Source organism: Sorex araneus, chromosome X (assembly GCF_027595985.1).
Source record: "Sorex araneus isolate mSorAra2 chromosome X, mSorAra2.pri, whole genome shotgun sequence".
In the NCBI taxonomy this organism is placed as follows: domain Eukaryota; kingdom Metazoa; phylum Chordata; class Mammalia; order Eulipotyphla; family Soricidae; genus Sorex; species Sorex araneus.
Genome location: NC_073313.1, coordinates 318,110,645 through 318,138,416, shown reverse-complemented (window position 1 = coordinate 318,138,416; position 27,772 = coordinate 318,110,645). Strand labels below are relative to the sequence as shown.

The 27,772-nt window shown below is 46.2% G+C and overlaps 1 protein-coding gene across 10 annotated transcripts in view; it reads right to left on the bottom strand.

The window, feature by feature from the left end:
* Positions 1-27,772, bottom strand: part of INPP4A (inositol polyphosphate-4-phosphatase type I A) — a 122,405-nt gene that overhangs the window by 53,377 nt on the left and 41,256 nt on the right. For all 10 annotated transcript variants that reach the window (XM_055122045.1, XM_055122050.1, XM_055122046.1 and 7 more), the window contains exons 2-4: positions 7,776-7,846; positions 6,081-6,285; positions 5,522-5,566 (exon numbers count right to left, since the gene is read on the bottom strand). In XM_055122045.1, the coding sequence (XP_054978020.1) occupies positions 5,522-5,566; positions 6,081-6,186 (151 nt within the window). In that variant the 5' untranslated portion in view covers positions 6,187-6,285; positions 7,776-7,846. The remainder of the gene's footprint in view (positions 1-5,521; positions 5,567-6,080; positions 6,286-7,775; positions 7,847-27,772) is intronic.

Genomic DNA, 27,772 nt, shown 5'->3' with positions numbered 1-27,772 from the left:
CATTTTCAAAGTTCATGCATCTTATAACAAATTCAAGCACTTTATTCCTTATAGTGCTGAATAATATTCCATTATTTGCCATGCTACATATTTATTCATTACTGATAAATATCTGTGGTTTCTACAGCTGAGCTACTGTCAAGAATACTATTAACATTAATATATTGAGGAACATATTTTTCATTTGCTGGTTATAAAATGTTGGGTTAACTGTCAATCTGTTAGCAATTTGCATGTCATTCACTACCTTCTGTTCCCCCAGGTTTCTGGTAATAAATGAACTATTAGGATTTTCAATGATCCCTTGTGTATGGAAAGTAATTTCTCTTGCTACTCTCGAGATCAGGTGAGATCAGGCGCGTTCAGGGTGGTATGGCCGTAGACTCTCTTGCTACTCTCAAAATTCTTTTTGTTTTTATAATTTAATTATGAAATACCTTAGGTATTTATTTGATTTATCCTACTTGGAGTCCTTAGAGTTTTTGTATATGTGAACTAATGTTTCTCATCAATTGTGGGAAACTTTTGTATTCACTGTATTTTGAAACTATTATGTACTCAAATATTCCTTCTGTCCCTTTGCTTTCCTCGGGGACCTCAGCAGAAAATTCAGAGTATGTGCACAATGAACATGCATGAAAATGTTTCCCGGGTACACCTGATTGTGTTCACAGTTCTCTGAGGCTCAGGTGATTTTCCTTTTAACTGCTCAGATTTGCTATTGAGACTGACTTTTTGTTTTGGTTATTAAGATTTTAAATTCATAGTTACTAGAGGACTGAAGTGATAGTACTGGACTTAAGTCACTTGCCTTGAAGGCAGGGAGCTCCAGTTCAAAAACCCAGAAGCACATTTGGTCTTCTGAGCAATACCAGGAGTGATCTTTGAGCACAGAGCCAAGAGTAAAACCTGAGCATTGGCCAGGAGTAGCCCACCACCCTATTATTTGGCACTTTACATTATTTTCTCTCTTATTGCTATTTTCCACTTGCTGATACTTCTTCATACTTTCTTTTAATTATTTGTGAATAATTTCCTCCAATTCCTTGAATTGTTTAAAATAGCTGATTTAATTTTCTTGTCTATTATGTCAAAGAGATGTACTTTCTTGGGAATAATTCATGAGAATGAAAACGCTAACCCTTTGCCCATACTTTCTCATTGTTTTGGAACACCTAAATAATTTTTTCTTGAAAACTAGACATAGCAGATTTTGGGATATTTCCAGCTCTAAACTACCATAAAAGTAGTACAACCATTTCTAATTTCTTTTGCGTAAGCCCCTAACAGTATAATTCCTAGGTCAGAGAAGGCACGTTTAAATTTTAAGAATTCAAGTTTTCAAAAGTGGCCATTACCACTTTATAATCTCAGAGAAGCCATGTCCATCAGTCCCAGATGCTCTGCATCTTCCCCAGGGCTTTACAGGGTAAGTCTTCCTTTCGATTGCTCTAACAGCTGTTTTAATTTGCACTTTCAGAGCAACTTATATCTTTACGCCATGTGCTTACTGCCTGCTTTTTATAACTTCTTTCATCAAAGTCTGTTTGAGTCTGTTCATTTTTAAGTTGGGCTCCTTAGTTTTTAACTTTATTTTCCTACTTTGGACCACACCCAGAGCTGGCTGGGGGACTATGCCGGGTTGGGGGTTGAAGCTGGGACTTCAGCACGCAAAGCATGTGCTCCAGCCCTCTGAACTACCTCCCCAGCCCTGGTCTTTTGATTGTTTATTTATAAGCACTTAATTCTGGGCTTGTCCTTTGCTATGTACACATTTCGAGTATTTTTCCCAGTCTGTGCTTTATTCATTTTCTTAACAACATTTGATGATAAATAATTTTTTATTTGAGTTAAGTCTAATTTATCCTCACTTAAATTTTAAGAAATGGAGGAACAGAGATGTCTCCCAGTAGAGCACTTGCCTTGCATGTATGAGACCCTGGGTTCAATCCCTGGCACTATAAAAAAAAAAAAGAAAAAGAAAGAAAGAGAGAGAGAGAGAGAGAGAGAGAGAGAGAGAGAGAGAGAGAGAGAGAGAGAGAGAGAGAGAGAGAGAGAAGGGGGAAAAGGGAAAGAAAGAGGCCCTTGGTTTACCCTGTTATGTCCATGTCCACATTTCTGAAATCTGCAAATATGCATGTTACAGATAATATTAGAGATGGGGTTAAAGTCATGGATCTTGACATGTGAGAGTATGCCTGTTTACACAGGTGGACTTAATTAAATCACAAAATTTTTAAAGAGAGAAGAAGGTGGGAAGGCAAATCAGAAGGTATGACACTGGAGGAAGAAGCAGAAGATACTGATGCATAAAAGGCATCAAGCTGACACTGCTGACTTCGAAGGTAGAGCAGAAGAGAGTCAAGGTCACTAAGTGGCTCTATAAACTGAACAGTGACCTCAAGTGACAGCTAGAAAACAACGCAAATCTTAATCCTAAAACCATGAAGAACTGAATTCTGCCAATAAAGTGAACCAGCAAGGAACCATATTCTTACTTAGTACCTGCAGAACCAATGCAGCTATCCTGACATTTTGGTTTGGGCATTTTTAGACTTTAGAGAAAATCAGCTGAGTCCTTTGAATTTCTTTTTGTTGTTGTTGCCGTTTTTTTGTTTTTTGGGTTACACCCTACGATGCACAGGGGTTACTCCTGGCTCATGCACTCAGGAATTACTCCTGGCGGTGCTTGGGGGACCATATGGGATGCTGGGATTTAAACCTGGGTTGGCCGAGTGCAAGGCAAACGCCCTACACGCTGTGCTATTGCTCCAGCCCCAGAGTCCTTTGAATTTCTGACCTAAGAAAAGTGCAAGACAATAAATCTGTATTGTGTTTGTGCTAAATTCACAATGATTTGCTGTGGCATCAATAGCAAACATAAGCCTAAAGTTAGTATTTTATGTTTTTTTGGTCCTGTGGGAAGTCTATAATTACCCTGGGGTTGTGTGTTTTCCTCTAGATAAATCTGTTTTCTTCCAGGTACATTAAGTATTTACTATTTCTATAGGGTTCCTCTATTTCTTTTACTGTGTCACAAGAAATCCCCTGATTAACCTGTACCATTGCTATTCCTGCTTCTACTCCTTAATTGGCCCATATTTTGGTCTCTCTTGGTCTTTACCTCTCTTAAAATGCATGGGACCTTCATCCCCATGCATGATTGTAATATAGGAATCATTTGAGCATTAGTGGTGACAAATCACTGTCACTGTCATCCCGTTGCTCATCTATTTGCTCGAGCAGGCACCAGTAACGTCTCCATTGTGAGACTTGTTGTTACTGTTTCTGGCATATCGAATACGCCACAGGGAGCTTGCCAGGCTCTGCCATGGGGGTGAGATACTCTCGATAGCTTGCCAGACTCTCTGAGTGATGGCAAAAAGAGGGCAAAAAGAATTACTCTCAGGAATAATTCCTGAGAGCCAAGAGTAACCTCTGACTACTGCCTAGTGTGGCCCAAAACTAAAAACAAACAAACAAACAAACAAAAGACTGACATTTAGGCAGGAATTAGCCAAAGATTTTTTTTTTCTCACTTTAAACTGCCCTTGGGGCTGAGCAAAAGTATAGAGGGTAGGGCATTTGCCTTGCACAATGCCAACCAGGTTCGATCCCTGGCATCTCATACTCTGAGCATTGCCAGGAGTAAATCCTGAGTACAGAGTCAGGAGTAACCCCTGAGCATAACACTAGGTGTGACCCAAAAAGCAAAAACAAAACCTGTCCTATCTAAGTGATATTCTCTCCTGGCCTCAACCCCCATCTGGCCTACCTAAATCACCCACTGTCAAGTTCCACAGTCTTTATGAAGCTCTCTCTCAGCAGCCCAGTCATATTTCCTTCTGTTTACCATTTATATCACTACTTTGGCATATGTCCATAGAAACCATTAATCTCTGATCTGCATGCACTTTCTGACCAGATCATTTGTAATCCCAGTGGAATAAGTGTTATTGAAGAAAAAATATGGCATATCATATTTTAAGAGCCATTTTATTCAGCTCAGCAATTTTTTATACAAGAGTAGTATACTAAGAAAATAATCAGCAAAACTTACACAAGATCTACAAGCAAGTATATTCATTGTAGTGGTAATTATGATGACCTACCAGAAAAAGCCTGAACATACAACAATGGGAGACTGGTTGAAATAAATGTGGTTCAGCTAAACCATAGATTCTATGCTGATATCTAAAATGATAAAACCCATTCCAGGTTTATTAAAATCAGAAGTTGTCAGTGATATTTTGTTACATTTTTAAAAGTTAGTAATACTAGGGTAAGATTTTTAAAAAATAATTTAATCACCCCAAGAATCAAATATCATTAAAATTTTCTGCACAGGGCTGGAAAGACAGTACAGAATGAAGGTGCCAATCTTGGTACCTACTGTGGTCCTATCGGCACCGCTACGACAGCCCCTGTCCACTGCTAGACAGGGCCCAAAATGGGCCCCCATTTGTTTTTATGCAGCATTATGTGGGAGTAAAAAATATCTGTGAGATATCAAAATGCTGAGTGTGTTTATCTCTCTCTGATAGGGTATTTTTTTTTCTCTAAAGTTTTTCTGTATTAAAACTTTGAGCACATATTTTATTTTTTAAACTTCTGTACCATCTCTCTGACCCTTTGTGGTAATTTTCTCCCTTGTATCCTTTTCTATTTTCTCCTTTAAATGTGAAGCTCTTGAATTACATCTAAATTTTTTTAAAAATTCTCTCCATTTTTCACTTTGTCTTAAAATTTTTCACTTTCCAGAATAATTCCTTTAATACCTTTCCATTTTTAAGTCTTAAATATTGCCTATCATATTTTAATTTCCTAAAATATTGTTCTTCATTTGAGGTTTTTCAGTATCCCCATTAAAAAAATTTTTTTCTTTGTTTTGGGGCCACCCCCAGTGTGCTCAGGAATTACTCCTGATTCAGTGCTCAGAGATCACTCCCGGCAGGTTTGAGGTAGTATATGTGGTGCTGGGGATCAAACCAGGGAGGGGTGTGTGCCAGGCAGGCTCTCGCTGCAACAGTTCTCCATTCCCTGCACCTGAACTTTTGCAGTCAGACCTATATTCTGTCTCTGCATCATCTCTGGGCACAGTTAAAGCCTTTTCTAATCCTATTTTATTGAAGGTTTTATCATTATTATTTATGATGAACAGACATTAGGATTTTGTCAGGAGCTTTTGCTGCACCAGTTAATATAATCATGTGATTTATCTTTACTTTTGTTGACATATTACAATTAATTTACTTATGTTGAACCATCCTTACATCCCTGGATCCCACTAGATTTTGGTTCTGTTTTTAAACAACACAGATTAAAAACACAAAAAACAGGATCAGACAGATAGTCTAGGGATTAAGGTGCCTTGGTTTGAACCAGAGCACAGGCCATGGGTCACTACTGAGCACAGAACCAGTAACAGCCCCTGAGCATATTTAAGTGTGGCCCCCACCCCTCACACACATATGCATCCCACCACACCCCTGCCAAAACCTACAAAAATTAAGTCACTTACCTAAGCTGAATTCTAAGATGGGCTCATCTGGATCTTGTATATTTCCTGAATGAAAAAAGAAGGGACATTAAAAAAAAATTTTTTTAAACACCCTTAATAAATGTCCTTGCTTTTATTATTTTAAAAAATAGTATTTCCCTCCAAAACTGTTATAAAAGCAGTTTCTTCCTGTTCTCAACGTTTCGTTAGTTCTAGAATTGTATAAACTCTTGCATGCAGAAGACTGAACTTTCCTGTCCTGAGGTCGGCATACCCATGCTCAGGGGGAGTGCAGCATGGCCAGGTACTAGGGTAGTAGTACTCCTTACATGGAGTTGCAGGCACTCGCACATTCTTGACTGGCAAACGAGGCCTGTAGGAAAGCATACAAACTGGAACCCTGTCAATGGTGAGGTGTCCTGATTTTCCTGACTTCCCATGCCTTAACCTCAGACAGAAAACCAGGCTGCTCTCCAACTGGGGGTAGCCCCACTTGGCTCATCCTGGTTGCTTTACCTAATGCCCCAGAGGCAGGTTCCGCTCTCCAAGCACTGCTAGGAGGGGACTCTGTGAAACTCACCTGCCAGAGAGAGGCCAAGCATGTCAGCGGCCACATCAATGGTAGAAGCCCGCTGCATGGCACGGGCCTTGGCGCCATGGCGAGGGCTGGGCTCTCTTGCTGTCATGATGTCATTGGTGATAATGTGCTTCCTGTTCCTGGGTCAGACTACGCCTGATTCCCGGAAAGTGTCACCAAGCCCTACTCTGCTAAGGTGGCAAAAGTCCTGAGGAATTGAAGGGAAAAAAAGAAAAGGGTAAGAATTGTGAAAGGCTGGGGCGATAGCACAGCGGGTAGGGCATCTGCCTTGCACGCAGCCGACCTGGGTTCGATTCCTCCGCCCATCTCGGAGAGCCCAGCAAGGTACTGAGAGTATCCCGCCCCCACGGCAGAGCCTGGCAAGTTACCCATGGCATATCTGATATGCCAAAAGTAGTAACAACAAGTCTCACAATGGAGATGTTACTGGTGCCCGCTCAAGCAAATCAATGAGCAATGGGATGACAGTGACAGTGACAGTGACAGTGAAGAATTGTGAGGACAGTGACCTAAGGAGAATGTGCTCTCATGAAGACAGTACGTGACGTAACATAGCTGTACAATGAAGCTGGGGTCCTCAGGGAGATGAAAACCAGTTTTTAACCAACTCTTCTGCTGTACTCCTATCACTGTTTCAATCTCTCTATCTCTATCTGTATGTATGTATACATATATTTCTCATATTTTGGACATAGCTGTACTAAGGGCTTATTCCTTGCTCTGGGTTCAGGGATCACTCCTGGCAGGGCTTGGGAGACCATATGAAGTATGCGTGATCAAATCTGGGTCAGCTACATGCAAGATAAGCACCTTACCCCCACTATACTATCTTTTTGGCCACATAATTATCTTTGTTTAAATAAAGACATACCACATTAAATTATAGTTGAAAGATAATCATAAAATATGATATCTGAGAAACTGCTTGCTGTACTATATGCTTTTCCAGGCAAATATAATAGAATCTTTAAATTGTAAATCAATCCTTATAATCTCTGTAGAAGGGCTGAAGCAACGGTACAGTGGGTAAGGCAGCTGCCTTGCATATAGTTAACCCTGGTTCAATTCCTGGCATCCTGTAGGATTCCCTGAGCACTGCCAGTAGTAATTCCTGAGCGCAGAGCCAGGAGTAATCCCTGAGCGCAGAGCCAGGAGTAATCCCTGAGCAACACCAGGTATGGTGTAAAACCAAACAAAAACTAAAGGCCAATCTCTGCGGAAAGAGTAGAGGACACTATCCATTAACAACAAAAGCATGGCAGAACACAGCCTAGAGAAATATTCTTGTCTCCAATTGCTCTTTCTTGCCAGTGAACAGAAACTTCACTTGTCTTGGTATTGGGCCTTCTCTCCTGCAAAGATTTTGATTGATAAACTACACTTAGCTACAGTGGACAGTGCCATGCTGAGGAAACCAGGGGCAGTGCCAAGTGCACCCAGGGCTGAAACACACAGGCACTAGCACAGTGCACAGCGCTCTCTGTTCTCCAGTCTTATGCACTGCCACGCCTGCAGTCTCCAAACATGCGTCTCTGAACCACACTCTAGAAGTTAAGACTGTCAGACCAGGCAGCGGGCTACATCTAGTCAGGTGCGCTATCTCTCCCAAGTCTGTCACAGCCCTGTGTCTGAAGGGCCTGTGTTCCCACTCCAGAGTGAAGTCCCTTAGCAACTTACTGGACATGTTGGTTCTGGAATCAGGAAAGACATATGGCATGTCTTCATAGAAGTGCAGCTAAATCCATCATCTGAAAATAAGAAAATTATAAATAAGCAGGTCAGATATGAAGTTCCCAAGAACACTCATTGTAAAGCATACATTGCAATTCTAGTGCCTAGGAATACAGGAGAGCAGAGGGTTACCACATGTTCCTTTGATTTCCACACACCAATTAGCGGCAGGTATGTGCATTATAGAACAACACAAAGATGCACCATGGCATAATGAAGACAACAGGCACAGGGAAAGCTCTTCAATTTCCTTCTCCGTTAGGAAAATGCAAATTACCATCATGAGAGACCTCTACACACCCACCAGGAAGGCTGGAAGCAGACATACCACGTGTGGAAAGCTGAACACAACATGATCTTTATTTTTCAATAAAAAGGTTTTTTTTAATTTTTAATGACTATAATAAGAAACAAAGAAAGATGTAAAATATCCCTGCCAATTCCTCATTGTTTTCTTTTTTTTAAAATTTATTCTTTTATTGAATCACCATGTGGAAAGTTACAGAGCTTTCAGGTTTAAGTCTCGGTTATACAATGCTCGAACACCCATCCCTTCACCAGTGCACATATTCCACCACCAAGAATCACAGTATACCTCCCCCTCACCCCCCACCTCCGCAGCCCCCCACCCCGCCTATGTAGCTGATAAATTTCGCTTTACTTTCACTTTACTTTGATTACATTCAATATTTCAACAAAAAAACTCACTATTATTGTTTGGAGTTCCTCCCCCCTAAAGTCGGACCCCGCATTGTTTTCTTAATTAAACATTCCATCTGTACTCAAGTTACATGTACCTAAAAAGGTAAGGGGCAGGGTTGAAGAGACATTACAGTGGGTAAGGCACTTGCCCTGCATGTGGCTGACCAAGGTTCTCTTCCTGGCAGTCCATATGGTCCCGAGGCCCAGCAGGAGTGATCCCTGAGTGTTGAAGTAAGCCAGGAGTAAGTAAGCCCTGAACATTACAGGGTGTGGCAAAAAAACAAAAACAAAAACAAAAGATTGAAAAAAATAAAGACAGCGCACAGAGAAAAAGAGTCAGCTGGAGACCGCATCAAAGATGGCCACATGGCGGCTGGAGCAACAGTACAGCAGGTAGGGCGCTTGCCTTTCCCATATGGCCCCCAGAGCACTGTCAGGAGTAACCCCTGAGCACTGTCAGGTGTGGCCCCCAAACCGAACCAAAACTAAACAAAACAAAAGACACCACACTGGGGGTCTTTCCTCACCCAGCTTTAAGTCATCCTGGCAGCTCACACTGGGTCAAAGGCAGGACCACGGGCAAGAATGAGTTGCAGGATGCAGGTCTTCTCAGCCTTTTCCTGGTGTGTCTCAATACTCCCTTGCCCTGCCAGTAGTGGGCAGTGGGATATCCTGCTCAGTATGTTCGGAGGCTGTCTCACAGAGGGTCACATCTGCACCCCAGCATCTCACCAGCCCACAGGAGACATTGACACAATACTCCATCCCCTAGGGAGGCAACCAAATCACAGGCGTGGTGAAATTCTGGGGATGGTTAATACTGAAAAGGGAATATCTCCAGGCTAATTTTACACTTTATGGGGTTTGAAGATCAGAGATGCTTTTAGGTCAAAGAGACCTTAAAGCAACTTAATAGTTTTTTGGGGGCATTTAATTAGTATCCGCAATTTCAGTCATTAAGACCCAGAAAAACGTGGAGCTAATTTACACAAACTGAACCTGGTTTCCCTTATTAGTCTCATTAATTTGAGGGAATTCACCAAGGATTCCTGGACTCCCCAGGTCCCTGTTTGAAGAACAGAGCTCAGGAGATAGAAAATGACAATTACGCCGAAAGGACCAAGGGTGCAGCAGTGCTGTCTGAGGACTTGCGTCTTTCTTGCAGACCTAAGGAGAGCAAGAAGCAATATTCCTCCAACTCACAGTGTCCTTTCCTCACCCTGAGGAGAAAACTAGTCTCTCCGACAAGCAGGCCGAATCAGCAGCTCAGGAGCAGTGACAGCCCTCCACCCCAACACAGGATTCGGGGGCAGGGGGAGGCTGGCATGCTGAGGATCACCTGAAGTTTCTCAAGGAAGTGCTGAGCTGGCCAGCCCCTGCCCCCAGTCAGAACTACGGACTCTCAGAACTCGGAGGAGGGTCTGAAAGCGTTCCAGCTCAGTACCTCTGGGAGCGGGGATGCTACTGAGCTGGTGGGAGGAATAACAACTGAGCCCCCTTTAGCTTTCTCATGCACTGGGGTGCTACCAAAACTATCTTAAGAAGGAGTTGCACAGGGGCCAAGTAATAGTACAGAGGTTAGGGCATGTGCTAGCAAGCAACATGGGTTCAATTCTTATCACAACATGGTCCCACAAGCATTTCCAGGTACAGCCCTAGAGGTCCCCCCATCCCACCCATGGCACCACCAGGCTGACTCAGGTACCACTGACACTGTGGGGCACGGGCAACAATATATCCTCAGGTCCTGGCACTAAGCCACCGGCATGGCAGGCCAAGAATTGCCAGTAGGGTCCCGGGCCCCCTGGGGTAAACATCTGAGGCCATGGAAGTCCAGGCGTAGTCCAGTCTCGAGGCACATGGAGGGAAAGGATGGAATGTTGGCGCCAGCCCCGTGCCGAAGCCCAACATAAGCCGGCCACTTTTCCTGCCACTGTCCATGCCATTCTGTTGCTAGCCCTGTGGCAGCAAAGGGCAATCAGCCAACCTCCTGTGGCCCCACCGGCCCCAACCCACCAGTGGCACAAGAAAGTGAGATGAAAGGCTAGGGAGAATCCGAGCATGAATCACCAGCAGGAAAAGGCTGCTGTAGGAGTGAGAAAGGGGAAGTCTGCTCTTGAGAGTCTCCAATCCTGGGAGAAAGCTCAAAAGGCTGACACGTGTGCCTAGCATGTGCACGAGGCCCCGGTTCATCTCCCAGCACCACAGGCAGAAACCCCGTCACTGCTGCAGCTCCCAATACTGCAGGGCCAGCACGAAACCATCTGGTCCACACAGTCTGGTCAGGTCAAGCAGCTCAGGGATTGGCTCTTGGGACCCTGAACATTGCCTGTGAAATCTAAAAACATGACAAAGCCACCCAAATTGGGAACAGAAACAATTCTTGTCCCACAGTAAGTCACATAACTCACGACCCCAGATAGAAAGCAAAGAGAGAGTGTGTGTGTGTGGGGGGGGGGGATGGTGGTGGTTGTGTGTCTGGGTGTGTGTCCACAGGGCAGAGGGAGGCAGAGGCGGTGTTCTAACCCAGTTACAACACCCAAAGGGTTCCCTGACTGGAGGACTCCCAAGTAGTGCTCAGGAAGCCTATGGCGGCAGCGGGGGGGGGGGGGGGGCTCTCACAGCAATTCTTAGCCAATCCAGCAGAGTTTTCAAGACAAAGATCCAAAGGTGCAGAGTTAAGGATTGGGCTAGCTGCACCCTCACCCCTTAACACCCAGCACTAGCACTCGGTGCCCAGAGTTCCTTAAGTTGTATTGCTCAAGGCAGTCAACTGGGAGCAGGGATGAGGGGGGATGCACAACCCATGGTGTTCAGGGGCTCTTCCTGGCCCTGTGCTCAGGAGTGACCCCTTGTGGTGGGGTGGAGGAGACAAGAACCACGTGGTGCCAGGGAACAAACAAGGGCATGCAAGGCAAGCACCTAACCCTCTGTACTATCTGGAGCAAGGACTGCACATCCCATGGGATGTTCTACCCCCTCCTACAATGCGTGAGAAGAGGGGTAGCAAGCAGAACTTTTCATTTCTCCTGTTTCAAACAAGCCAACTGCCTAGGAAAGATCTTAATCTTCTAAAATGGTCAAAATGCTTCCTTACCATAAAAAGCAAGGAATGCTGCTGCTGCAAAGGATCAGCAGTCACCAGACAGAAAAGGGCAGAGGCCCAGGGACAGAACAGAGACACCTGAGGCGCTGAAAGGCACTCCCCCAGACGGTCCTCGGCCTCTGCCTCTACAGGCTGGACCCTGGATCCACCTGTCGGAGCCTGCAGAGCGCAGCCACTTGCTCAGTTAATGTCACTTCAGATTCCTCCTCCTCTATGGCTAACCACACAAGCATGACCCAGCCTTTCTCAGCCTCAGCTTCACAACCTGTAAAACGGGAATAACACCACCTACCCCACTGCAGCATGGAGAAGCGAGAGCACATATGTAAAGAAACACGCAGAACACCCACACAGAGCCTGGCACACAGCAGCCTCTGCCACACAACTTCTGCCCTTGGCTCCCCACCCCCCACCTCTCCAGGAAGCTAAACCAGTTTACAATTTCACTGAACCTTTCTTTTTTAGTTTTTGTTTGGGGGCCACACCCGGTTGTGCCCAGGGCTTACTACTGGCTCTGCAATGCAGGGATCACTCCTGGCAGTGCTCGGGAACCATATGGGATGCTTAGGATCGAACCCAGGCCAGGCATGTGCAAGGCGCACGCTCTACCCACTGTAATATCACTCTGAGCCCCTTTGCCCTGTATTTCAACAGCCCTGAACTTTCTCCATCCAGAACTCTTTGCCCATTTATGACACTTACACTTCAGTTTATGTTCTGACTTTTTTTTTTTTGAGCTTCTATTATTTACAATAGTGTTGTTAATGATAGTTTCCCATGACTGTGTCTCAGGTTTACAATATTTCTTTTTTAAATTTTGGGCCACAAACGGCAATGGTCAGGGGTTACGCCTGGCTCTGTGCTCAGCACAGCAGTTCTTAGGGGATCAAACCTGGGTCAGTCATGTGCAAGGCAAAGCACACTACTGCTACACTATCTCTCCAGCCCCAGGCTGTGCTTCAGTTTAAACTGATAATGCTCTCCCCGATCCCTCACCCCCAGTCCAGGAAGACGCAAGGGGGCTGGAGGAAGTGGTGAAAGGAGAGACATTCCTGGAGAAGATGAGGGCGGGTGGGGGCCTGGGAAACAGTCAGGGACCTTCTCTGCCTGTTTTCTCACCTGTGAAGGGAGCTGTGACTGCACGAGGCAGGGAGCCAGGCAGAGACCCTCTGGGGGAGTGGGGTGACTTCTCCGTGCCTTTGGACTGGACATTCTTGAGGACCACACAGTGCACAGGGTGGGTGCTGGTGTCTGGAGGAAGCAGGAGGAGGCGGCTTCTCCTGCCCTTCTGAGCCAGCTCCCAGAGCCTCCTGCTCCCCGCTTCCCGCTTCCTGCGCCTGCACCTCTGAAGCTCTGACTCAAAGACAGCACCTAAGGCAAGAGCAGCTGCAAAGCAACAGCCCTGAGCTGCTACTGTTTCAATGACATGAATCAACTGCCTCGGGAAGTCATCAAGAAACATGCTGCCTGGGCTAACGCATCAGCCCAACCCACCAGGCCTGTGCTGAGCAGGAGCCAATCTCCCTCTCACCACCTCCCCCACTTCCCATGTCCCCAAGCCCTGCTCTGGGACGGTGACACTGCACTGTCACAGCTGTGGCAATGAATTCACCCAGCTTAATTAATGAGTCGAATGGATGTGGTCATGGGTGAGAAGGAGTACCTTAACCCAAATATGAAGGTGCATCTCCACACTCCAATATGGTGTCGGTCCAGGAAAGGGTGAGAGCCCCTGAATAAACAAGCCTGCACTCGCTGCACCCAGTTCAGCTTTCCACCTCAGTCGATGCTTTACCCACCATCTATGCTTCAGCTAGAGGGACTGAGAGATTGGGGGTGGAGGGGGAGAGCTTGCCTTGCACTTAGACTGCCTGGGTTCAGTCCCTGGCATCCTACATGGTCCCCCAATCCCCTTCAGCAGTGATCCCTAAGTAGAGCCAGGAGTAAGCCCCGAGCTCCAGTGATTGTAGCTCAAGAAAGGAAGGGAGGGAGGGAGGGAGGGAGGGAAGGAGGGAGGGAGGGAGGGAGGGAGGGAGGGAGGGAGGGAGGGAGGGAGGGGGTAGGACGGGAGGAAGGGAGGGAGGGAGGAAGGAAGGAAGGAAGGAAGGAAGGAAGGAAGGAAGGAAGGAAGGAAGGAAGGAAGGAAGGAAGGAAGGAAGGAAGGAAGGGAGGAAGGAAGGGAGGGAGGAAGGAAGGAAGGGAGGAAGGAAGGAAGGGAGGAAGGAGGGAGGAAGGAAGGGAGGAAGGAAGGAAGGAAGGAAGGAAGGAAGGAAGGAAGGAAGGAAGGAAGGAAGGAAGGAAGGAAGGAAGGAAGGAAGGAAGGAAGGAATGAGAGGGGAAAGGGAGGGGAAGGGAAAGAGGAAGAGAAGGGGAACGGGAAGGTGAAGAGAAGGGAAAGGGAAAGGGACAAGAGGGGAGGAGAGGCGCGGGGAGGAGAAAAGAAACAAAGCCAAGGCAAGCCTTCCCATTCCCCTCCGTCTGCTTGCACAGTCTGGTCGGAGAGCCATGTGGGAGCCCACTGGATCCACTCTCAGCTCCGTTTATACAGACAGAAACTTCCCCACCCAGAGACCCTGTCCCACTGTCCTGGGCGTATGAACAGACCCTTCTGCCACACCCCCACGACCTCCAGTCAGGCCTGTGACCCCCCCTTCACCAACATCTCCGTCAAGCTCGGCTCCAGCCTCCAGCTCTTTAGGCCTCCTGGGCCAGCGCCCTCTGTGTGGCCAAGCTTCCAAGGATAATGGGGACAGTTCCTGCCCCCTGATGTCCTGAAATCTAGTCTCTCCCTGAGCTGACTGGGACAGCCTGGCTTAAAGATACAGCTTGGATCCTGCTGGCTCAACTATGAGTCTTGCATCTTTAGGGGATCTCTGATAGAAGCAAGCTTGGGAAGACATTGTTGCAGGGAAAAACGCTTTAAAACTGTGGGTGCAAACAACCCAGGTGCAGAGCCGGGTGGAGTGCTGACATCGGGGGATGAGGGAGACTTGTTAATAATCTGGAGGGTCTTTCTTGGGCTGAATTAACCCAGTGTTCTTCGTCTCACTCCCCTCACTTCCCTGTACCAGGCTTCATTTGTCTTTTGATTCCACACAGTTTCCCAGAATGCCACAAAGAGACTATGCAAAGTGGCACTGAGCCCCCCAGGCCCATTGTCAGAAGTGCCTGTAAGGGCAAGAAACAATGACGCTGGTATCAACACTGTGCCCCCAGAGACGTCCAGGACTCTGGCAAGTCTCAAGTCTTACTCCATTGTCAACTTGACAACTCCAAGGCCTCATACAATGGCTGAAATTGTTTCCTCCTGTATGCTGACCTCGGCAGTGCCATGGAATTCCCTGATGGGTGATGAGTATGTAGAAGAACTGAGGACCATCACTCAAGACTTACCAGTGCCTCCTCTTAATGTCAACGTGCACTCCCAGAGGAGCAAGAAGCACAGAGATGGAGACAAAGGCAGGTCAGTTTACCAAGTGGGGTTCCGTAAAGGCCCCACTAATCAAAGAAGAATGGTGCTACCACAGATCCAATGCTATCCTTGTCCCATGACGCTTGCTGCTGGGTTCTAGGAGACACAGCAGAACTCTCTGTTCATCTGGTGCAGAAATGCCCTGTTCCTCCTCCTCCTATTCCTCTGCAACCCAAACCCATTGCCGTAAGGCTTTGGTCTGCCCATTTCCGCCTCTGCCCACCTAGATCTGACCACCCAGAAGGTCCTGCTCACCTCCTTCAGGCACAGAGCAGATGCTGCCCTAAACCCTGCTCCCCTCCTCCTCTGTCCGTCTGTCCTTTCACCCAAGAGAAAGGTTGAGTGTAGTCATGCTACCCCAAGCACCTCGGGATTCTGGAGCATGGAGAGGACACAGGGAGGGGGCAGGGGCATCAGTAGTCTCTCCCTGGTCCTAAGAGTCTCCATTCACCTATGTCCCCACTCCATGGAGGTTCAACAATGAGGCTGGCATGGAAGGAAACTCTGGGCCCTACAGCTGTCTTGGGGAAACACTGGTCTTGATATTTTGTGCCAAATTTCAGATGAGATGTGCCAAAGCATGAGGTCCAGGTGCTGGAAAGATGCTGCATGACCTCATGGAGGAATGTGGCGGCACTGGCCCATGGACCTCACCATCAGCAGCACAGATCTCACTCACCAGCCCCCCTCAGCTTAACCCGCACCAAGCTTTCCCCTCTCTGTAAGTAGACCACACCCTGGTGACAACTCCCAAGTTTAAGCTCTCCTGCTCTGACCACTGGGAAGGCCAAATGCCTAGATTCTCTCTGGTCTCCAGCCCAGTTCTCTCCAAAAGGTTCTCTGGGAACCAAGCTGAGCCAGCCCCCCTCAACCTTCACCCCCCGCCCAAACTAAAGGGCTGGAGCACATTTTACATGTGCTCCCAAAGGGCCCGCAAGCCTGGTCAAGGGAAAGGAATTTTCACAAAGACAGTGAACAGAATGATCTCCATCCACAACTTCGAGCAGAGAAACTGAACAGTAAGAATTAAGATATGAGAGGCTGCACTCGATCCCCGCCCTCCCCATCTGATCTCCTGAGTACCACTCAGTGTGATCCCTGGTGCTGAGCCAAGAGTAAGCCCTGAGCACAGCCAAGTGTGGCCCCCAAACCCAAACTAAAAACAAAAATTAAGAAGTCAAACAATCTCCAATGTTGAGCTAACATTTTTTACAGAGCTTGAAACAGATAACACAATAAGATTAGGGGGGTTGTAGAGATGGCACAGGGGGTTAAGCTGTTTGCGTCGCACACAGATGACTCTGGTTTGATCCCCAGCTTTTCAACTGGTCCTCTAAGCATGGCCAGGGTCCTCCTGAGCACTGAGCCAGGAACAGTCTCTGAGCACCTCTGAGTGTTCCCCCACCGAAGAATACAAATTAGCTATAAACTCTTCCTTCTTCTTAGAGCTCTTAACCTATAAAACTAAGAAATAAAAACTGATAACAAATTCAACACAAATGAAAGAAGGTCTCCATGCCTTTGCCTGGCAGAGGAAAACTGTCATATAAGCACAGAAACTGTCACATAAACACAACCTTTCCGGCCTCAGAACCCTCTCTGGAGAAAGAAGGAAAGTGCCTGCCATAGAGACAGGCTGCGGGGAGGGTGGCAGGCGGGAAACTGGGGACCCTGGTGGTAGAGATGTACATGCGTGGAGGGATGGGTGTTGGAACACACAGTTGACTAAAACCCTGTTATGATCAGCTTTGTAACTCTTTATTTCACAATAACTCAAAAATAAAAATAAAGAAAAGTGAAAAAAAATTTTGTTTCTTCTGACCCCTGCCACTCAGCACTGGCCTGGCCTGAGGCCAGAATCGCAGAACTGCCCACAACCACAACAAGCCCACAAAAAAAGGGCTGGCAGACCCTACTCTCAAAAAAAAAGAGAGGCGCAGGGAAATACTACACCTCCTGGACTGGGCCATAGACATGAGGCCATTAAACCATGGCCTTTGCTCTTTTTCAGGGGGCGGGGGAGTGGAGGGAGGGGGAAGGAAACGCAGAAGTCTGACTTTGGACATAAAAATAAATACAAGATCGAAAATGCCAGTTGCTGTTGCTTGACTCAGCCCCTGCTAAGGGCCGTGAGTCAGGCTGGCGTCCACACTCTTCCCTTTGGGAAAAGCCGCCAGCTCTCTCCCACCTATAACCCACTTAGTCCGCTCCTGCAGCGGCTCCCCCAGGCCCTCTGACTTACTGCCAGGCAGGGAGAAGACCACAGGTCTCGTGTCTCTCATTTGTGGGTGAAGTTCAAGAGAATCGGCGAGCAGGAGCTCTGCCCAGGCCGCCTCTGGCCCCTCAGACACCTCTCCTAGGAAGGAAGCTCCTGCAGGAAGATCCCCTCTGGCAGAAATCTGAGGGGGAGTAATGGGGCGCTGCTGATAAGCTGGCCTGAAATTATTTTCTGGTCCCATGATCCTCGCACCTCGCTGCTGGGTGATACACCAGGAGCCAGGATCAAGAGAAGGGGTCCTTGCTCAGGTTGAAAGATGCGTGCTGAAAGTAGACTACAGACGGAACATGATGGCCACTCAATACCTCTATTGCAAACTACAACACCCAAAAGGATAAAACAAAAGGGAATGCCCTGCCACAGAGGCAGGGTGGGGTGGTGGGGGTATTGGGGGCGGGTGGTAAGAGGGATACTGGGATCATTGGTGGAGGAGAATGGGCACTGGTGGAGGGATGTAAACGATCACTGTATGACTGAAATGCAAACATGAAAGTTCATAATTTCATAACTGTACCTCACAGAGATTCACTAATAAAAATTTTTTAATTAAATATTATGCAGTTAACAGTAAAATATTTATTAAATGATACAAATTAATAGAAAATAGTTATTATTAAATACATTGGGTTTTATATATTAAATATACTTTTTGTCATTAAATGATACAAATTAATATTTAGTATAATCATGTCAGGTCTGCAATAAAAAGATTAAACACCAAAAAGAGAGAGAGAGAGAGAGAGAGAGAGAGAGAGAGAGAGAGAGAGAGAAGTGGTCCTTCCTGGTCATGAGCTACAGTGGGAAGTTAGGGCTCCCATACAGGCCTTTCTACTCCAGCACTCTCAAAACCATCAGGGAAGACACGTGAACTCAAGTTGCAATCAAACACTCACTTTTACTTTCAATTATATGCTTGTTTTGTTTTGGGGCCATACCCAATGGTGCTCAGAGGTTACCCCTGGCTCTGACGTCAGGGATCACTCCTGGTGGGCTCCTGGAGGACCATAATGCAGGGCCAGGGATGGAGCTCAGGTCAGCTGTATGCAAGGGACATTATTTACTGTACTATCTCTCTGGCCCCTCACTTTTAACTTTTAAGTGGCTTCACACATATTGTTTCAATCTAACATCACTTGCTGCAATATTATTTTGTCCCCTCCATCCATTTTCACTACCATATGAGGGAAAATATCTCATCTCTATAATCCGCTGAAAAGCATTTCTTTCTCGGCCCCTGTCTACCAACCTTCCATTTTTCCTTCATACTGGTTCTAACCCAATCCCCGGCTTTCACTTTAACCAGAACTAGATATCAGAGAGGAACTGGATCTTACTGGAGAGGCAAGAAAGAGAACATGGATAGAAAATATTTCTTTTATTACATTGTTCATGTCCAATTTCTTTAATCTAAGCTAACTTATTTTTAAGTTTTTAAAGGACAACACAAAAGAATACACAGATGAAGAGATAAAATCTTGCCCAGTAATACAATGTCATTGTAATATTAGAGTAAAAAATAATAATAATACTTTGAATCCCGATGGTGGAAAGAGGGTGTTTGTAGATACTGGGTGGAAGTGGTTTACTTCAGAGGGAAAGTAAAATGTGAAACGCAGCAAACCCCTGAACTCACAAGCCATGACTCAAAACCCAGTTTCCAGGGTGACACATTAACCCAGATAGTCGCAGTTCCTCTGCTCCTTTTACTGTCACTGTTACCAAGTCCAATAAATCCAAGTCTGGTTGCTCGCCCATGGGATAGCCAATTACAGAGACAAGGGTGGGGGGTGCTGGTTTATATAGGTGTTAGTGACCTGGAAGACAGTGACCATGTCCCTGAGTAGTGCCGGGGTGGTCCTTCCCCAGACCTGGATCTAACAATCACATCCCCTGCCCCAGATGGTCCTGTAGGTGGGGACACAGGTAGAGGTTGGGGAGTTCAAGGCTCTGAGAAGGACAGAGGTGGAGCCTCTGGGGCCCGCTCACACTCTCCCTGTGTTCACTGCTCCCCTCAGGCCTTCTTCACTCACTCAGAATCTCCTGCTTTACAGGGTGAAGAATGTATCAAGATACTTTGGGGACACAGCCACCGTCTGATCTGCAGGTGACACTGGTGACACAAGCTACAATTCAAGAATTAAAGGTTTGTCACGGGAGGTGCTGCAGGGGAAGGGAAGCAGCCACGTGGGCAGGGAGAGAGACAGGCCGGGACCTGGGCTGGGCTCTCAGTGACGCATCAGTCCCAGTGGCTGGTCCCCCACTTGTGTTCAGAGTGAGCCCCCTGAAGGGAAGCTGCTTCAGGCCAGTGGTGGGCGGGGAGTCAGTCGCTGGTTCTGGGTAGTTCTGGGAAGGCATGACTCAAGACCTGGGCTTGAACTACAAGTTCAGGCTTGTGCCTGCCACAGAAAGCAGAGCAGCGGGCAACTCAGCCCTCACCGTACTCCCTCCAGAGCCTCAGCATGACAGGGCCTGGGCCTGCAGGGACTCTCACAGGCCTGCCCCGAGCACAGCGTTTTCTTCCAGACTGCACTGACGCGACAGGACTGAGAAGCACGGGAAAGCACTGCTTGCCTCAGAGGACTGGAGTGCAGTGGGTTTGGTTTATTTTCATCATCACTAGGCAAGTTTGTTTGCTAATTTGAGAGTGTCAAAGTTGGCTTCGTGAGCAAATGTAAAATTTTCAGAGTAGCAACAAAATTCCATAAAGAGCTATAAATGCAAAGCAACAAGCAGCAATCAATGAAATGCCGGGAAGACAAAGTTATTTCTGAAACCAGGCAGTGAGCCAGGAGACTGATGCCTGCCAAAGGCCTCCAGGCGGGCAGCCCCCAACCTGTCCACTTCCAGCTTCATCCCCAATGAGCCAGGACCATGAAGGGAAGGCTCAGTTCTTACAAATGGGGGAGACACGAAATGGGTCAGCTACTGTACACATCTTACTATACAACAATGAACGTCTCTAGCAAACCCCTTCATTAATTATCTGCTTATTTTTAACTATGAAGATGAGATACTGGTGGGTTTTCTCTCTCTGTGTGTGTGTGCATGTGTGTGTGTGTGTGTGTGTGTGTGTGTGTGCATGCACATGCACTGGACATGGTCTCACACGTGTAAGGCAAGTGCTAATCCACTGAGCCACATCCCCAGTGATGGATGCCAATTTTAACTCACACTGTTTAGATAATGTAGAGAACATGTAGAGAAGGTTCTGGAAAGATGTCACTAAGCCATATGCTCATGTGAAACTAAACAACACACATACTGATTTTTGTAAGTGGCCTCTTTGGAAAAAGGGTGCCCGAGCTTTGCTACTTGGCTGTGTCCTTCGATTGCTTTGTTCTGGTTTGTCTGGTTCTGTTTGGGAGGTGACGGCAGAAGAGGAGATTCTTGGTTGCTACTTTGTTGCTGTCTCTGCAGAGGATATAACCTGACAGAATTCAGAGAGAGAAGCCAACTCTTTGGCTAAGCTGAGAACTAGTCTGGGATGAAAGAAAAGAATCCTTGCTTTCCCCAGTTCAACCAGGCATTGGGCAGGAGAAGGAGATGCGGTCAAAACAGGAGAAGTCGGAATCCCTCCCCCAGAATCCTCTTCCTCCCAGTCACCTCTTCCCAATCCTTTCCTCCCAGTGTGGAGTTGGTCAGGGACTGAGGGGAAGGTGGGGAAAAGTGGTTATGGGGGTACTGCATAGCCTCCCTCACTAACCTGTATTCTCAAGCAGCTCCCCAAAGGAGAGCCTGATGTGTCGTCCTGTTGGGGACACAGAGGCCCCTCACAGGAGGCCCTCCAGCCCCTCTGCCATAGTAGGCTGGTCACTACTCTCTGTAGAGCTGCTACTGCTACAAATACACAAGGAAAAGGAATTCCTCAAAGAAAGTCCTTGGGGTCTTTGTTTCTCTTTGGGCAATGCTTAGAGCTCCCCACCAGTGAGTGAGTGGAGTCAGTCAGCCATGCAGGAAGAGGTACCCCTACAGCTGAGAGGCACTGCAGAAAACAGATCCCCAAATGCCCATGGAGATCCTGTCATTAGCGCAGGATCCCAGGACAGAGGACAGCAAGCAGTTCTGGGTGTTTCCATCCACAGCTATCAAGTCTGGTTGCTCCACAGCCTACAGTTCACTCTGATGGGGTGTTCATGAGAGTCTGCAACCACCCACACCACAGCTGTTCACTGTACAACAGGCACCACCCCAGGCATCAATAAGGGACATGGGGAAGTCAGAGTGGCCCCCGAAAGGACCAAACAAGGTAATGATGGAACAAGACAACCAGACACCACAAATACAAAAATGAAACACATGCCCTGGGCTCCAAGAACAAGGAGACTTTAAATGTGCCCAAAGATGCTGCAGAGACAAGGCACAGGTCTGATTCCCAAAGTACAGGTGCAGGGAATAGAGAGCTACTGCATCGAGAGCCTGCCTGGCACACGCCCGTCCCAGGCCAAGTCCCTACCACCACATACTTGACCCCTGAGCCTGCCAGGACTGAATTCTAAGCACAGAGCCAAGAGTAAGCCCAGAGCACTGACAGCTGTGACTCAAGATCAAGAAAGAAGGAAAAGAGGTGCAGGTACAGCTGATTCAGAGAAGAGTAAAGTCCAGCATTCTAAGGGACAGAGAGACAGCGGGAAGGTGAAGACAAAGTCAATTCTGTGGAGCTGCTCCTAACAGAGCAGACATCAAGGCGCCAATGTGTAGGCAACAAAGAACTCTCCAGAACTTCAACTGTTCAAATAAATTTCAAAGTTTTGGCATTCTCTTGAACTCACCTACCAATGAGGCTTTTGAAAATCACCGCCTTGATATAAGCCTGCTAATGCTGCGCCAGAATGGCACTGGGGAAAGAGCAGATGGCAACTCAAAGCCAAGCCAGGAACCGCAACGCCCTTGGCTGGGCGGGTCTGGGCGGTGGAGCTGGGAAAAGGGGGTATCATCAGCCCAAAGAAACCTAAAATCAGGACCTGCTCAAGGCCGCTGAAGGAAATGCTCCTTAACAAAAACGAAAACCCAACATCAACAACTGCAAGGACTAAAAGTACATGCTAAGTGAAGCAGGCAAGCGGCCTCAGAACTGTCAGCAAATCCCTGACGGTCTGGATCTTCTGTGCTGGCCCAGAGAGCCTCACCCTAAGCTCAGCAGCAGTCTGGCTGCTTGGGAAAGCCGTCAGAACCATCTCTGCGGTTTGCACAGCAGGCCTGTGCGGGAAGACCGTGAAGCTGCTGCACTTGTTTCCAAAGAAGGTAAACAAGTCAGGACAGCTACGTAAGAAGAAGAAAAATGTCAAGAGGTATTTTTATTACAACTTTTATTATTTTGTCCAAAATCTGCATCTGAGTTCTGAACCACAGAAAGCACACTGAAGTCAAAGATTCCCCCATCAACGGGTCCTTGTCACACATCTGTGAAATTACAAATCCCAAGAGCAGCGACAACAAAACCTAATTAAAATCCTGTGCACGGGGCTGGAGCAATAGCACAGCGGGTAGGGCGTTTGCCTTGCACGCGGCTGACCCGGGTTCGAATCCCAGCATCCCATATGGTCCCCTAGCACCGCCAGGGGTAATTCCTGAGTGCAAAGCCAGGAGTAACCCCTGTTCATCGCCAGGTGTGACCCAAAAAGAAAAAAAAAAAATCCTGTGCACACGCTGACATGTGCAAGTGCTCTTTCTCCCCCTTCCCTCCCTCCCTCCCTCTCTCTCCCTCTCCCTTTCTCCCTCCCTCTCTCTCTCCCCCTCTCCCTCTCTCACTCCCTCTTCTCCCTCCCCCTTTCTCTCCCCTCTCTCTCCCCCTCTCTCTGCAGTTGGCTAATGAAGACACCAAAGGAAATATGCACTCAAAATGCACCTTTTAGAACTGTTCTTATCTCTCACCAGAAGAAACTCAGAGAACCAGTGAAACCTGGAGACTGATAGGTACAGTCTCCAAGCCACCTCAAGCCCTGTCTTACCAGACAACTTCACATTGTGCCAAACTATAACGGACAAGGGATAGACTTTTTTTCTTAAATATTCTTTACCAGATGAATCATTCTTTTTTTTTTTTCCATTATTAGGCTATACAGGGTGGTACACTCAGGATTTACTCCTGGCTCTGTGCTCACAAGACCAGATGAGGTGTCAGAGATCCAACCCGGTTCGTCACATGCAAGACAAACAATCTACCTGCTGTACTATACCCCCAGCCTCCCAGATGGAACATTCTTACCTGAAGAATCCAGTCAATCCAGGAGAACTGAGAAAACTCAGCAAACTCCCCCAGGATATCACTAGACCTTACCACCAGGATTCTGTGAATCTGATGTTCCTCAAGGAACCAAGGCAGGTGGGAATACACATTTTCCAGAACCTGGTACAGGAAGGGAGCAGGGAGTGCCAATACAAAGACAGATCAAATCTCAAATGACTCAGAGATACAGTGTGCTGGCCAAAGCTCATTCTCCCAGTGCAGCCTGATGCCATCCCAGCACTGTTCCATGAAATAATGCCTGGTGCATCCGCTCGCACATCAATCACAAATGAGCAACAGAGAAAAGTGACGAACACAACCGACACAGAGCTAGAGCCTGGGGGCCTGTGGTCTCATCTGGCCATTTATTCAGATCTCAGGGAAAATCACAAACCCAGGCCCTTCAGTGTCTTCACTGCCAGCCTTGAGCCCCCCTCACCCCACAATCTGCTGAAGGAGTGCTGCGGATGGCATACATTGTTTACCCTACTCTGCCACTGCCCCTCGAGTCACAGGGGAATCACCACTCCCCGTCTGGCTAAAGCCATCAGCATTCAGAAACAGCCACAAGAGCCACAATGGCAAGACTGGCATCCACTGCAGACCTCTCTCAGAGTTGACATGGATACTGGAGCACATCCAGGAGGGTAAGTACCGGGGGGGCATGATTTCTACCATGACCTTTTCCTTTAAATAAAACTTAAAGCAATTTCTTTGATTTCAGCTTACTACTCATAATACTTTGAACTAGTGAGATATTAAAGTATATGTCAATAAACCTAACCAGTCAGGCTTGCACTCACTGCCACCAGGGCTGCGCCCATTTCATACCTCTGTCCCACCCCCACACAGTCCTTCAGCAGACACTAGGCCAGGAGCAGAGCACCAAGAACATGGCAGCCCCTCTCCAGCTGCCAGGGGAAGGCTATTCAGCCCTCTTCTGGAGAAACATTCCAATCTTAGAGGCTTAATGTAAATCTCAATTAAGAAAGGGTGTGTGTGACAAAAATTGCTTTTCTGTACCAAGTAATTAACCAGATGAGAAAGAAATTAGAAAGACAACTTTATTTAAAATAGCATCCGAAAACATCAAATACCTAGGAATCAAGTAGACAAAGGATGTGAAAGGCTTGTGTAATGAAAACTGCAAGACACTATTCAAAGAAATAGAAGAGGACATTAGGAAATGAAAAAACACCCAGCTCATGATTTGGAAGAATTAACATTGTCAAAAGGACCATCCTAACCTTAAGCATTATACAGATTCACTGCAGTCCCCATCAAAATTCTGATGACATTCTATAAGGACTTAGAACAAATGCTTCTTTTACATTTGTACATACTTGCTGGTGGTGAGACTACTATGTACACCAAGACCATAAGTGTCACAATCATTAAGAGGCTAATGCCCAAGAAATATAAAGCACTCTAAAAGCTCTATAATAGCAAAACCCAATAATTCATCAACAAATGGAGAGATAAATGAAGATTTTTTAAAAAGAAATAATAAGACATAGAGATGGCCAGTAGGCATTTGAAAAAGTGTTTATTGTCATTTAAAATTTTAAAAATGCAAATAAAACAGTGAGATGCCATCTGTTGCCAGAGAGAACGGCACATTAAAAAGAAACATGTAATGTGGGTGGTGATGTAATAAAAAGGAACTCTTACTTGTTACTAGTGAAAATATCATCTGATTCAGCCTCTAATAAAAACAGTATCAAGATTTTTTTTAAACTCCAAGAATAGGTCTCCAATATGACCTAGTGGTTCCACCTCACTCCCACCCCCAACTAAAAAATATTAATTCAAAAAAGACGTTATGAATACCTATGCTCATTGTAGCACTTAGTAAAAAAGCTAGGAAATGTAAACTACTAAAATGTTCAACAACAAACGAATGAATAATTGTGACATATACACACAATGGAATTTATGCAGCTATAAGAAATGATGGAATTATGCAGTTGGCTGAAACTTAGATGGAACTAGAGGGTACTATGTCAAGTGAAATAAGACCAAAAAAGAAGAGTAAATAGCAGGTGAGCTAATTCATCTGTGGAAAACAGAAAGACAAAACTAGGGAATAGACAATATCAAACAATGACACACCTTGTAGGTCTTTGGCCTACAAAACTTATCAATAAATAGTGGTGGGAAGTGATGGGAAGGGGAAAATAAAGATGGGACCAGATGTGAAAAAAGGGCAGTGGTAGGGCCTGAGCAGTATTATAGTGGGTAGGGTTCTTGCCTTGCATGCAGTACCTGGCAGCCCATACGATCCTCTGAACCTGCCAAGAATAATCTCTAAGGACAGTACCAGGAGTACGACCTAAACACTGCCAGATGTGACTTGCCCTCCCTCTCAAAACAATAATAATAAAGTGGTGTAGAGTATATGCATTTTGGTGGAGGTGGTTTGTAGTAATTCTGTACATCTATAATTCTAATTTAACATCACAATCACATTATTTAAAACTATAATGTAAACATTCTCTAAATGTTTGGACCACATCTGGTGGTACTCAGGACTTACTCCTGGATCTGCACTTAGGGATCCCTCCTGGCAGTGCTCAGGGGACCATATGTACCAGGGATCGAAGCTAGGTCAGCCACATGCAAGGCAAGCACCTCAACCAATTGTATATTATTTCTCATATCCCTACAAAATTTATTTTGAAAGAAGGTGTACATGAAGATTTTGTGGATCACAAATTACTGACTGAAATTAGGTGACTCTAGGTCATATGATGAGTCAAAGAGAAAAAAAGGCAAAAACACTTTGAAAGGGCAGGAGTTAGAGTTTCAATCTCTGACCACACACTGGGGAGACTGCTGCAGTCAGTGGGAAGTCTTTCCCGGGAATTAGAACAGGCCTGACTATGACTTATCTTATTGTTCCACTGGGCCGATAGGTAGAAACAGAGGCACTGCTGAGTGCCCGGCCCAAGGATGTTAGAGCAGAGTGAGGTGGACAGTCTGATTGATACCTTGCCTTCCACTCTGGTAGAGAAATTGTTACCGCTCTAAGAAAATCTCCCTCTCTAACCTTGAAAGGTTACAAGGACAATCAAACAGATTTGGGAACAGGAGGTACGTAGAAATTGCTCAACTTGGCTACAAATCTAAATGACTCAAAAATAGTTTGTTAAAAAAAATTTTTTTTTCCTACAGCAATTCCAAGGAGGTGTTTAACTATCCTGTCCTATTTTAGAAATAAAATGGTAAAATAAATCATAAAAATCTAAAAACACACAAATAGATAAGCCTTTAAAGGTATAAATTCTAGAGATCTGTATTCACTAGATTGCTTGGAGCTAAACTCTTTCTAATCCATGAATACAGAGAATCTTTCCATTTCCTTGTGTCTTCATTACTTTTAACGGCGGATGACAGTTTTCAATGGACAAGTCTTTCATCTCTTAAGTTTATTCTCAGAGAGGGCAGAGAGATAGTACAAGAGGTAAGGTACTTGCCATGTATGCAGCTGACCCCAATTCAATCCCCAACAGGCATACATTCCCTCAAACAATACCAGGTGTCACCTCCTGAGCACAAAGTCAGGTCCTAAGCACTGCTGGGAGAGATACAAGTCACCCCCTATCCCAAAGTTTATTCTTTGGTATTTAACTCATCTTGATATAAGGAGGATTGCTTCTCTTGATTTCTTCAAGTAAGCTGCTGGATATAGAAATGCAACCAATTTTTGTATATTGATTTTATGACCAGCTCAGGCCCCATGCATACCAGGCGTGCATTTCTTGCAGCCATTCCTCTGCACCCACTGCTGGTATTCAGCATGGTGTTGGGGGTCCTAGCCAGAACAGTTAAGCACGAAAAAGAAAGAAAAGACTTCCAGATTGGCAAAGAAGTAAGCTTCATTATTTGCAGATGACTGACAAAACATGCACAAATTCCTAGAGACTCCACTAAAACCACCAGAAAATATAAATCAGTTGCATAAAATGGCAGGTCACGAACCTCTGTCAGTTTCCTTGAGGACACTCCATTAGGCCAGTTTCTCTGGGATGACAATGGCTTAGGCAATGCTCCCTTTGACTCTCTTTTCCTGAGTAATTCTATTAAGCTGCCAGTTTCTGATTTTATCACATCCAAGTGTTTTCAGAACCCATCCATGATTGTGGCTGACTGCTGGGCT